Raw genomic sequence first — 14,258 nt, 5'->3', positions numbered from 1 at the left:
GAGTGATGATAGAGAAATTTTGAAGAAATGGTCAAGCAAATGGAAGTTAATATAAGGGAGTTGGAAAATTGGATGGTTGTGGCCATTTCTATTTGTCGGATATGAAGAGTTAAGACCGTTTCTTGCTGACTTGGTAGTTTATTCTATCCACTGAAATTGTTTGTTAGGTCCCTTCAAGATTTTGGGGTTGTGCACTTTAACCCTGAATTTTATTTTCTTGTCACTTATAAGGCGTCCTTTATTAATGTGTATAAAAATAGTACTGAATATGGTGTATTAGTAATGTTGTGATTAATACTGTTTAGTTTGATGTATTAAAAATAACATGCATTGCACAATTTTTCAAAAATAAAATTTATTTTTACATCCGAAAAGCATTGGAAATGATTTAATTTGAAAGGATAGTATTGTCTTTATACATGTTTATTCATCTTTTAAAAATTATGTTATTGTTAATGCTATATTTTGCTATGTACTGAATATGGTGTTAAAAAACAGTATCAAACAAGAGATTAATAATATCAAAGCTAATAAATATAGTATTTCGGTAATATATCTTACCAAACGACACCCAAGTTCATTTGTACTTTTATCATTAGCAAATTGATAAAGTTTTCAACTGAAATAGGTGGCTCCGAAAAAGCTTACAATTTTTTTTTAATAAAGTATATATACCACTCTATTTAATTAAATTAAATATCATTACATAAAATGAGATGACGGTAATATTAGTTGTCCTTTCGTTTCATAATTCTATTCTATACAAGTGAACGTGTTAAAGTAAGATGACAACTCTAGAAACCTTATAATAAAAAGCCTTTTTATCTAGAAATAAGGATTTGAATTAACAAAAACTAAGTACTTCTAAAAGGTTTCAAAATGATGATCGCAAATTCGATAAGCAAAGGACAATAAGCTAGGCAACAAACTCCATTTGTCTTTGCCTTGTTAGTTTTTATGGACTTCGAATATATAATTATATGAATTGTTGTTTTCTGTGGTAAGAGGAAATGTAGCTACAAAAAATCATGATATTTCATGTGCAGACTAACAATTAGTTGGTGTGTATACACTAGGGTTGTGTATGGGTCGGATCGAATTGGATTTAGCACATTTCGGATTCAGATTTTAGATTCTACAAAATACAATCCGATTTCGATCCGAATTAATATCGGGATTTTAAAATTTGAATCGGATCAATATTTCAGATTTCGGATCGGATTATTATGCCTCAAAGTACAACAACAACAATAATAACCCCCCAGTAAAGTCCCACTAAGGGAGGTCTGGGGAGGGTAGTGTGTACGCAGAACTTACTCCTACCTCGATAGGGCAGAGAGACTGTTTTCGATAGACCCTCGGCTTAGAAAGATGGGAATAAAAGAAAAAAGACAATTCATCAGTATCGTCAACATAACCATAGAAATAGTGACAGCATCTTAAAAACCATAAAATAGATGACATGCAATAATAATAACCAGCAACTAAGGTCTAGAGTTATGGAAAACAATAAGGGTAGTGTGGACTCTACATTAACCACAAGCCATCAATATGCCTCAAAGTTGCAAACTCATATATATATTTCTTTGTAAAAGAGGCAATACAGTAAGAAAAATTCATATTTATGCAATTATGAGAGTACTATGGTGTCAATATAGCTAAATCCAGTGATTGTAAAGGCAATAACTTGGAGAAAAATGTAAAAGAAGTACTCACTATCCGAAATTAAAGTTTAGTAATTATACATGCCCTAATACTTTCGGATTTCGGATCGGGTTACAATTATACCAATCCGAATCCGATCCGAATATCCGAAATTTTAATAAACATAATCCGAAAACCTACACCAAAATCTGAAATTGGACGGATCGGTTCGGATTTTGAATATCCGATCTAAATGAACAACCCTAGTATATACGTGTATGTGATATGCATACAGATGATGTTGTGATTCTCGGATCAATATGAAGATTATTTGGGAGGAAAAACAATTCTATTTCACAAGAATAGAATTACAGAGAATTTACACCAAGAATTTCTCTCTACAAAGAAAAAACCTCACCAAACTCTCTTTTTGTTCTCACAATCTCTTCCTGGATTGTATTTCAATCTCTCTGGATTGATCTTTCTGTGTAAAACATAAGGCTCTATTTATAGCGTTAAAGAAGGTGGTTGGTGGTTGAATTCTTCATTCAACAATGGAGGCTTCAACAATGGTGGCTTCTAGAATGGGTTGGTGACTTCAACAATGGTGGGCTTCTAGAATTGGTAGTTGGCAGCAGCTGAACTTATCAATTCTCCCCCTTCAGCTGCATTCCAACACAGCTACTATTTGAAAGTTATTCCAACTATGTCTCTGCACAGCTCTAACTTTTCTTGAGTGACCACCTTTGTTAACATGTCTACTGGATTCTCCTTCGTATGGATCTTCACTAGTTTCAATAGTTGTTAATCCATCACCTCGCGTATCCAGTGATAGCGAATGTCGATGTGCTTTGTCCGAGAATGATACATTGAGTTTTTGCTTAAATCGATTGCACTTTGACTATCACAATGTATCTTATACTCTGTTTGATTTATCCTTAGTTCTTGGAGAAACCGCTTTAGCCACAACATTTCTTTTCCAGCTTCCACTACAGCAATATATTCTGCTTCAGTTGTGGATAGTGCAACACACTTCTGCAATCTTGACTGCCATGACACAGCTCCACCTGCAAAAGTATAAACATATCTTGAGGTTGATTTTCTTCCATCAGGATCTCCGGCCATATATTTGAATCTGTATAGCCTTCCAAAACTGGATCAGCTCCCCCAAAGCACAGACTTGATTTTGAAGTACCTTTAAGATACCTGAGAATCCACTTAACTGCCTCCCAATGTTTCTTTCCAGGGTTAGAAAGAAAAAGACTTACCACACCTACCGCATGTGCGATATCTAGCCTCGTGCAAACCATGACATACATCAGACTTCCAACTGCTGAAGAATATGGAATTGTAGACATCTCCTCAATCTCTTTCTTGGATGAGGGGCACAAACTCTTGCTCAACTTGAAGTGATTTGCCAAAGGGGCACCTACCGGTTTGGCATTACTCATATTGAACCGTTTGATCACCCGTTCAATATAATTTTCTTGAGATAGCCATAACTTCTTGTTTCTCCTATCTCGAGTTATCTGCAATCCCAAAATATGTTGAGCTGGACCTAAGTCTTTCATTTCAAAGGACTTAGAGAGTTCTTTCTTCAACTGTCTAATTTTTGTTGCATCTTGTCCGACGATCAACATGTCGTCTACATAAAGTAGAAGTACAACAAAATTGCCATCCGAAAATCTCTGAATGTAAACACACTGATCTGCAACAGTCATTTTATATCCTTGACTTACCATAAATGAGTCAAACGTTTTGTACCACTGCCTCGGTGCTTGCTTTAGGCCATATAAACTTTTCGTAAGCTTATAGACGAGGTTTTCTTTTCCTGAAACCTCAAAACCTTCCGGCTGCTCCATATAGATTTCTTCATTTAGATCACCATGAAGAAATGCTGTCTTGACATCCATTTGTTCAAGCTCCAAATTCAAACTGGCTACCAATCCAAGGATGATGCGGATTGAAGTCAATTTTACAACTGGTGAAAATATTTCATCAAAGTCAATTCCCTTTTTCTGTAGGAATCCTTTGACTACTAACCGGGCTTTGTGCTTCACCACCTTTCCGCTGCCATCTTTCTTCAGCTTGAATACCCATTTACTCTTCAGTACCTTCTTTCCTTGTGGAAGTTTCACAATCTCATAAGTGTTGTTTTTCTGTAAAGAGTTCATCTCTTCGGTCATTGCTTGCAGCCATTTTTCTTTATCCTTATGAGATATAGCTTCATGGAAACTCTCTGGTTCTCTATCTTCAGAAAGTAGAATATACTCGGTTTCTGGGTATCGAGTTGATGGAATCTGACCTCGTTCAGATCGACGAGGTTGTTGATTATTAGCTTCAGGATGTGTACCATCATCGTTCCCCTGTGATGGTTCTGTAGTTTCCTGAGGGGTTTGTGCCTCCCCCTGCCAAACATCCTCCTGTTCTGCTTCTGGTACTGCTTCATGCTCCCCCATGCTATTTGTGTCAAACTGCAATGGTAGTGGATCTGGACCAACTTTTTGGGCACTGGAACCTCTTTCATAAGACATTGTGGGCTTTTCAATGTCTTCAATTGTCTGGTTTTCGTGGAATACAACATCCCTACTTCTGATCACCGTCTTCTGTATTGGATCCCATAATCTATACCCAAATTCTTCATCTCCATAGCCTATGAAGATACATGGTATAGTTCTACCATCAAGCTTCTTCCTGAGCTCCTTGGATACATGTGCATGTGCTAAACAACCGAATACCCTTAAGTGAGAATATGAGGGATTCTTACCAGACCATATTTTCTCTGGAACCTCAAAATTCAACGGGGCTGATGGTGACCGGTTGATTAGGTAGCAGGCGGCGCGAACAGCTTCTCCCCAGAATGGCTTAGGCAACTTTGCCATATTGATCATACTTCTGACTCTTTCCATAATTGTCCGGTTCATTCTCTCGGCTAGTCCATTGTGTTGTGGGGTGCGTGGGACCGTCTTTTCATGTCGAATCCCTTGTCTCTTGCAATAGGAATCGAACTCCTTGGAAGTATACTCGCCTCCATTATCTGAGCGAAGGCATTTTAATTTCTTTCCCGTTTCACGCTCTACCATGGCATGAAATATCTTGAAATAATCAAAAGCCTGGTCCTTTGTCTTTAAGAAGTACACCCACACCTTTCGAGAAGCATCATCAATGAAAGTCAGAAAATACCTATTGCCGCCAAGTGACTTCTCCTCCATGGGACCACAAATATCAGAGTGTACCAGACTGAGTAACTCTGATTTTCTGGTTGAAGAAAATGTAAAAGAGACTCTATGTTGCTTTCCGAATAAGCAATGATTACAAGGGTCTAAAGCAGCATTCTTGTCCATTCTGATAAGCTGCTTTTTTGTTAGAATTGATATCCCCTTTTCACTCATGTGACCGAGTCTCTGGTGCCACAGGTTTTGAGACGCCTCTTTTTCCATAACATTGAGGCTGTCTGAACATACCTTCACATGAGTTTTATATAAGTTGCCACAAATATGTCCTCGAGCGAGAATCATAACCCCTTTCAGCAATTTCCATGTGCCTTTTCCGAAATAACTTTCATAGCCCTGTTTGTCAAGAGCTATACCTGATATTAGGTTTAGACGAAGATCTGGCACATGACGGACATCCTTCAATATCATTGTACTCCCGATATTTGTTTGTATTTTGATATCACCAATTCCAACTATCTCACAGGAAGAAGTGTTCCCCATTTTCACTACTCTAAAGTCTCCTGCTTTGTATGTTGTGAAGAAATCTTTTCGGGATGTGGCGTGGTATGATGCTGTAGTATCTACCACATATTCGTTTTCTTCTTGACTTGAGACGTGAAGGCATGTCTCTTCTTGGATGGAACAAATGGCTACCTCTCCGTGGGTAGTGACTAATGCATCTCCATCCTTCTGCTTCAACTGCTCATTCTCCTTATGTAATTTTCTGCAGTTCTTCTTTAAATGGCCCTTTATTCCACAGTGGTAGCACGCATATGATGACTTCCTACCATCTGTGGATTTTCCCCTACTCTTGCTTCTGCCTATCCTCTTATCTTGACTTCTTTTATGTTATCTCCCTCTTTCTGTAATAAGGGAATGCGACTCACCATGATCAATGTCCTTTCTTCTGGCTTCTTCATTAAATAAGGCATCTTTAACCATAGACATGGTCAGATTTCCACTAGGAGCTGAATTACTGAGAGAGACTACCAGCATCTCCCAGCTATCAGGAAGAGAACTAAGAAGTAGTAGGGCTTGCATCTCATCCTCGAGCGGCATGTTAACAGACGATAATTGATTTATCAAGCTCTGAAACTCACTGGTATGCTCGGCAACTGAAGTTCCGTGCTTTAACTTCAAATTTACCAAATGCCTCATCAACAAGGCTTTGTTCCTAGCGGTCTTGGCTTGATACATCCCTTCTAACTTCACCCAGAGGGCATACGCATTTGTCTCTTGTGCAACATGATGAAAAACGCTATCGTCAATCCATTGTCGAATTTGACCGATAGTTTTTCTGTTTAATTTCTTCCACTCTACTTCTTTGGTGGAATCGGGGTTCCTACCCTTTGCTTCTATGGGATCAAACAAATCTTTACAACTGAGGAGATCTTCCATCCGAGGTCTTCCACAATGTGTAATTTGTGGCAGTAAGCTTTATCATAGCTCCAGATGATGATGACTCTTCCATTATGTCTTTAAAATGGCTTGGTCAAAATTTTGGAGCAGAATCTCACCAAACGGAACTCACCAACGCGTCCGGAGTGGTGAAAAATGGTAGGATTGACTCTTCTTGGGTCAAAATAGGGCCTCCAAAAAATTTTCAAAATTTACACCAAACTTTTGGGGTTAAATCGAAAATATACTGAACTTGTGGGGCAGATTTATAATTTCAGTAACTTCAGGGGTTATTTCATAAATTTCTAAAATTTTATGATGACGTGGCGCTGACTAGATGCTGACTGGATGCTGATGTGGAGCTGACTAGATGTTGACTGGATGATGACGTGGCGCTGACTGGGCAATTACTATTCATCATCTTCTTCCTTGGGCAGAAGAACAAAAAATTGTCATAACTTCTTCGTTTTAGCTTTGTTTGGCCTCTGAAAAATTGCGTTGAATTCGTATCGACGCAAGGAATCTAATGAAATAATCAAAACACACCGAAGATCACGTTCTCGAAAAACGTAAATCTGGGTTGAAATTTTTAGTGTTCCGATATTTCTCGATGAACACAGAATCGAGGGCTCTGATACCACTTGTTGTGATTCTCGGATCAATATGAAGATTATTTGGGAGGAAAAATAACTCTATTTCACAAGAATAGAATTACAGAGAATTTACACCAAGAATTTCTCTCTACAAAAAAAACCTCACCAAACTCTCTTTTTGTTCTCATAATCTCTTCCTGGATTGTATTTCAATCTCTCTGAATTGATCTTTTTGTGTAAAATATAAGGCTCTATTTATAGCCTTAAAGAAGGTGGTTGATGGTTGAATTCTTCATTCAACAATGGAGGCTTCAACAATGGTGGCTTCTAGAATGGGTTGGTGGCTTCAACAATGGTGGGCTTCTAGAATTGGTAGTTGGCAGCAGCTGAACTTATCAGATGACGTGTGCGATTTGTTTCACTGAAATATTATGTTTATTTTGAAAAAGATAATTATGTAACTCCAATTTTTAATCCTAGTGAACTTCGATTCTATCAAATTCACATGATGATTACTAATTTTTAATCCTAGAAAGATGGCTTGATCAACTAATCACGGGCACTTAATTAGGCGACAAGTTGCTTGATCCGTCGCCTCACATGCTACTCGTTGTAGTCAAATGGTGTCATGCTAAGTAAGTTAATTTTATGAATGCAAAATATAAGTCTTTTCTTTTCTCTGTTCTTTTCCTCACTTCCACCTTAGCAGTTAGCACTTAGCAACTACTACCGTCGTTGCGGAGGTAAAAACTCTTTCATCGTTAATTAAAGGTTTCAAGTTCAAATATTAAATATGAAGTCACTTATATTAGGAAGCACGTTATACCTTAATGTGAGAATTTTCAATGCCAATTCAAATTTAATTGGGCCACAATGCGAATATCAGACACCATCAATGAGAACCAAACAAAGAAGTTAGCAACTATTGATCCAGTGATACAGTTACATATACATTGTGGTGTTTAGGGTTGATTAACTAAGGTGTATGCATGTGCGACGTGACAATGAGTAAATTAAAGAACATATTTCCCTTGGACTTCCAAATGTTTTATATATTCTTAATTCAGAACACATATTTTCCTCTCCCCCCCCCAACCCTCCCCTCTCTTTTGATATCCTCAAAAGATGTAGTCTTTGAATCTGAGTGTGGTCACGTCTATTGTCTTTGGTTCAAAGTTCAAACCATATATGTAATTCAACAAATTTTAAGAAACATTTATGTTAAATTTTTATACTAAATTTGCAAGAATTACAGTAAAAATGATAATGAGTACAATAATACTATGTATTCATTCACTTAAATCTTGAATATGTCTCTTCATTAATATTATTTCCTGACATCACTGCAAATAAGACAATTTCACGATTAGATTGTAAAGTAGTTTCACTAAGTGTTTTTTCAAATCAGTAAGTAGTGTCGCTAATTTATTATTACCGTCACTTAATGTTAAGATTAAACATCTCATAATAATTTGCTAGAATATGAAGCAGAAACAAAGAAGATAAAGGGGATTTTATCTTGTATGGAAATTAAGAAGAAGAAGAAAGGTTTTAGACATAGCAAAAGGACTTCGGAGCTTTCTAGATAAATGTCGTGTTTTATCTCTTTTATATTTTGCTCATCTGATTATACACGTGGAAGCATCTCAGCCTTTGAAGCTATTTATTTTGGGTCATTTATATGGCAAATCCAATAGTACAAAAGAGGTTATGAGAGCACATGTTAGGGAATATTTTAGTTTTTCTGTTCTAGTATTAGGGAATAGGAATTTAACAAGTGTACAACATTATTTTATTTTTACATTTTCTTTTGGCTAAATTACTTGTATAAAGAGAGGCAAGATATTGTGAATACATCATCAAAAAAATTCTACAATTCTATTGTCCAATTTCTACATGGTATCAGAGCAAGAATAGCTCGATCCTTCAATTATTCATCAAATTTAATATCTCAATCTTTCTTTAATCTTCATCCATGACTGGAACAGAAGTTTTCCCAACTCTCATTGCTACTGGATCGACCCGCTAAATAAAGAACCTTGACTCCATTCATCCTTACTTTCTTCATTCTTCAGATGCACCTGTGATAAGTCTCCTCAATGTACCCTTTGATGGCAGAGTCTCCCATGTTGGAGGAGATCCATTCTCATTGCTCTTTCAACCAAGAACAAACTTGGCTTCGTCGATGGAACCTGTGAAGAGCCTAAGCCTGACTCAGCAGATTATCCTCTGTGGAGCAGAACTAATGATATGGTAACTTCATGGCTGCTCAATTATTTGTCAAAGGACATAGGTGACAGTGTCATCTATTCAAAAGCAGCAAGGAACTTATGGAACATCCTGGAACATAGATTTGGCCAATCAAATGGGGCCAAACTATATCAGCTACAAAAGGAAATTTCAACATCAGTTCAAGGAAATAATAGTGTTTCACGCTATTTCACTACACTCAAGAAACTATGGGATGAAATGGACTCACTAAGATCTCATCTAAATTATTCCTGTGATTGTGTATGTGGTGGAAAAGCTAAAGTGGCTAAGTTCTTAGAGGATCAAAGGATTATTCAATTCCTCATGGGGCTCAATGATGTGTATGCTCAGGCTAGAGGAAACATTCTCATGATGAGTCCACTCCCTAGTATGGACTTTGCCTATTCATTGCTCCTACAAAATGAGAACCAGAGAGGCTTTTGTGAATCTGGTGAGTCCTCAACTCAACTCAGATGCATCTTCATTCATGGTAGGTGCACAAGGAAAGGTTGCACTAAGGTACAACCAAGGACAAATGGGATGGAATCCTTCATCAAAATCTAGAAATAATCAGCAACAAAAGACTAAAGCTAAGAAGGCCAAATATAACCCAAATGTCAGCTGCACTCATTGCATGAAAACATGACATGTTAGGGCAGATTGCTACAGGCTAATTGGCTTCCCAGATGAATTTTTATTTACCAAATCTAATAATTATCAGCATGCAGTAAAAGGGAATACAGCAATGGGAGGACATGACAATGAAACCAACCCAAATCCTAACAATGAAGGGGTTGTAGGAAGTCAGAACCAATCCTTTAGCAAGGAACAAATTTCAGTACTAGTTAATATAATCAGACAGGTTCAAGGGGGTAATGCAGGAAATACAAGATCTGAAATCAATGCCAATGCAGCTACTGGTACTATTCTTAAGTATTCAGGAACATGTTTGGCAATGTTTTAATACTAAAGCTTGGAGCATTGATTCAGGGGCATCTGAACACATGTATTTTGATTCAAGTTTCTTTTTAGAATTATCTCATCTTCCTATACCTGTTCATATTAGCTTACCTAATTCTTTTCAAGTATATGTCACACACATAGGAAGAGTTTTCATTCAAAATGACATGATTCTTAAAAGAGTCCTCTATGTTCCATCTTTTAAGTATAACTTACTATCAGTTCATAAGTGAAGAAAGAGTTTGATAGAATTAATCTGCTTTCTTTGGCGAGCTCACTGGAACTCTTTTCATTTCAGTTCAAATGCTCTCTTAATTTGACATTCAGTGGGTGTGTCTTACAGGTCCCTTTAGTGAGGAGGGGGCAAGCTTTTGGTGAAATTAGAGAAGGATTGTACCTGCTGAATTCTTGTTTCCATTAGTGCAGAACCTACTTCTTCTAGTCAAAATGTATTTTCAATTCCAAAAGGAAATCATTCCAGTTTTATTTCCAGTACTGTTTATAGTCTAGTGCATATGTCTATGAGTGTAGTTTCTGATGTAATCCAATGACATGCTAGATTGGTCCATTTACCTTTTAAAGTAATGAAATCTCTTAATTTCATTTCTTTTCCTTCTTCTTTTGATTATGTATGTGATGTTTGTCATCAAGCTAAACAGACTAGACTTCCTTTTCCCATAAGCCAAATCAAGACAAATGAACTATTTGATCTTATACATATTAATACTTGGGGTCCTTTCAAGTCTAACACTTATAATGATTATAAATATTTTCTAACTGTTGTAGATGATTTTTGTAGAGGGACATGGACTTTTCTCCTCAGTTTAAAAGCAAATGCATTCACAATTCTAAAATCATTCTTTGTCATGACAGAAAGGCAGTTCAATATTACAGTAAAGAAGGTGAGATCTGATAATGCCTTAGAATTGGGAAGAGGATCACAACAATCTGACTTTCTGCTTTCACAAGGGATTTTACTTGAAACTTCTTGTGTAGGGATACCCCAACAGAATAGTATAGTTGAGAGGAAGCATAGACATTTACTAGAGGTTGCAAGGGATTTTTTCTTTCAATCCAAAGTTCCCATACAATATTGAGGTGAGTGTATTCTAAGTTCTAACTGCAACCTACTTGATTAACAAGTTCTCTTCCAGAGTACTTAAGAGAAAGACTCCATATCACATCTTATTTAGGAAACCACCAGTGTATGATAATCTAAAGATTTTTGGATGTTTGTGCTATGCTTCTACTTTAGCTCACAACAGAAGCAAATTTGATCCTAGAGCACGTGCATATGTTTTCCTGCGATATTCACTACATCAAAAAGGGTACAAGCTTTTATGTTTATAGATAAAGACTGTCTTTATGTCTAGAGATGTGAAGTTTTATGAGAATTATTTTCCTTTTGTCACCATACCTACACCACAAACTCATCAGGTGTTTCCTCCAACTCTACCTATCCCAGACACCACATTACCTGATTCCATGTTCTTATCTCCTTCCTCTCCTTTATCATCTACTTCACCCTTCCCTAGTCCTAGCAACACTGCTTCTCCTAGTACCAGCCCCATCACACTCCCTTCTCCTAGGTCACTTGATTTTTCTTCTCCTTCTCCCACTCACAATCTTTCTAGTTCTCCTTTACCTAATGATCTCAGTTCTAGACAACCCTCAACTGCTCATAATCTTTCCTCTCCCACATCTGCTCCTAGTACTAGTATTACTCTCCCTATACCTCCTACACCTATCAGAAAATCTGAAAGGATTTCCCAGCAGCCTAGATATCTAAAGGACTATGTATGCAATGTGATTTTTCTTTCTGACATTACTTCCTCTTGTTTCAACCATGCCTCTCATCCCACTACCCTATTCTTTATAGCTTTATCACTCAATAATCAAAATATTTTAAGATCAGTATCTTCTATTTCAGAACCTCACAATTATACCCAAGCTTCTCAGGATGCAGGTTGGAGAAAGGCTATGGAAGCAGAGCTAGCAGCTCTTGATCTTAACAATACATGGGATGTTGTGGACTTGCCATAAGGCAAGAAAACTTTACCTTGTAAGTGGGTCTACAAGGTAAAGCACAAATCAGATGGTTCATTTGAAAGGTTAGAGGCACGATTGGTGGTAAGGGGGGATATTCAAAGAGAAGGCATTGACTATTCTGAGACATTCTCACCTGTGGTCAAAATGACCACAATCAGATGTCTCTTGACTGTGGCAGTGAAGAAGGGTTGGAAAGTGTCTCAACTTGATGTCAATAATATATTTTTGCATGGGGATTTACTAGAGGAAGTCTACATGAGGTTTTCTGCTGGCCTATCTCAACCTAAACCTAATCAAGTTTGTCTTTTGAAGAAATCTCTCTACTGATTGAAGCAGGCCTCTAGACAGTGGTATGCAAGACTAGCAGGTGCTCTTAGTTTCAAGGGATATTCACCTTCCCTAAATGATTATTCTTTGTTCTTCAGACAAAATGAAGGTCTCATTTCTATTTTAGCAGTTTACGTGGATGATATTCTACTTACAGGGAATGACTTTGCAGAAATCAACCATATTACTCATTTTCTCAATTCAGAGTTTAAAGTCAAGAACTTGGAGGACATTCACTATTTTTTGGGGATGAAAATTATCAGAGAACCACAAGGTTTCATTATCAATCAGCGGAAGTTTATTTTAGAATTGTTAGAGGAATTTGGTTGTTCAGGAGCTGCTGCATCTTCACCACTTGATCCTTCCTCTAAATTGCACCTTGATTTGACACCCCCGTTGCCTGACCCTACAATCTATCGACGCCTTGTTGGTAAGCTCAATTACCTCGCAAACACCCGCCCAGATATCTGTTTTGTTGTGCTCACTCTATGCCAGTACATGCAAAAACCCTCAATGTCACATCTTTCTGATGGGCTGCGTGTTTTGCGATATTTGCATTCCGATCCAGCACAAGGCATCATTCTATCTGCAAATCCCTCTCTTGATCTGCTTGCTTTTTGCGATGCCGACTGGGTTTCTTGCAAGAATTCTCGTCGCTCTGTTAGTGGTTTCTTCATCACTCTAGGGGGAGCTCCAATTTCATGGAAATCGAAGAAACATGTATCAATTTCATTATCCTCTGTTGAGGCAGAGTATTGCTCCATGAGGCGTGTCATTGCAGAGATAACTTGGCTAGTTCGTCTCCTCACTGATCTCTCTGCTCCTCCTACTTTGCCGGTCACAGTCCACTCAAACAGTCAAGTGGCCATATATATTGCTCATAATCCAGTTTTCCACGAAAGAACGAAACATGTGGAACTGGATTGCCACTTCGTTCGGCAATAGTACCTCTCAGGTTTAATCACTCTCTCTTTCCTTCTCTCGAAGCTTCAGCTCGCCGACCTCTTCACCAAACCTCTAACTGGGGTTTCTCACCATCAGATTTTGCCCAAGTTGGGGTTTTTCTCTTCATCCTCCAACTTGAGGGGGATGTTAAGATGAAACCCCATTATGAGCACGTGATTTTTGCTTCACGGAAACTACTCCAAAAGAAATCGGAAAAGAAATAAAACAAGTTACCTTCGGGTACAATTTTGAGGATTTGTGTGACATTTTAATAATTGTTTTGTACGTAAATCCTCGCCTTGCTATAGTTAAAAAATACAAAAATACATGTTGCATGCATTTAGGAAAAATGGTACATTTAGGAATTAATTAACCATGATTTGGTTTTTAAAAGCGAAAATCACACAAATATGCATTTTTATTCTATTTTCATGGTAATTTTATTAAATGTTTTAGTTCGTGCGATAGTTGTTGTTAGGTGCTAATTAATATTTGTGTAGTTTAATTTTGGTTTTTAGGAATTTTTGTTTAATTATAAAAAGGAAAATACCGGATTTGGGCGAAAAAGTTAACTGAAAATCAGGCCCAAACCAATTACAATGACCCAGTCCAAACCAGATCTCCAGGACCTCCCCAAACGATGTCGTTCTAGCCTATCAGATATGGACCGTTGATCAAACAAATCTAACGGTCTAGTTCATCTCCCGTCTAAATTGAAACGACGCCGTTTAGGTGCGCCTAATCAGAACCATTCATTTCATTTAATCCGACGGATTCAAACCACCCCCAGATGCCCGACCCATTTGGCCCCGGACCAGCCCGACCTCCTTTTTAGTGGAACGACACCGTTCCCTTTAAGTGAAGGGATCCTGGCCCT

The 14,258-nt window shown here is 37.6% G+C and overlaps 1 protein-coding gene across 1 annotated transcript; it reads left to right on the top strand.

The window, feature by feature from the left end:
- Positions 1–7,152: 7,152 nt before the first annotated feature.
- On the top strand, positions 7,153–12,103 carry LOC138876359 (uncharacterized). The gene is made up of 8 exons (XM_070155272.1): positions 7,153–7,254; positions 8,969–9,551; positions 9,595–9,716; positions 9,822–10,020; positions 10,091–10,185; positions 10,404–10,453; positions 10,860–10,962; positions 11,411–12,103. Exons 1-8 carry the CDS (start codon positions 7,153–7,155, stop codon positions 12,101–12,103), a joined length of 1,947 nt encoding a protein of 648 aa, XP_070011373.1.
- Positions 12,104–14,258: the final 2,155 nt, after the last annotated feature.

Source organism: Nicotiana sylvestris, chromosome 8, assembly GCF_000393655.2.
Source record: "Nicotiana sylvestris chromosome 8, ASM39365v2, whole genome shotgun sequence".
NCBI lineage: Eukaryota > Viridiplantae > Streptophyta > Magnoliopsida > Solanales > Solanaceae > Nicotiana > Nicotiana sylvestris.
The sequence above is the reverse complement of the archived record's forward strand: the minus strand, read 5'-3'. Positions and strand labels throughout refer to the sequence as shown.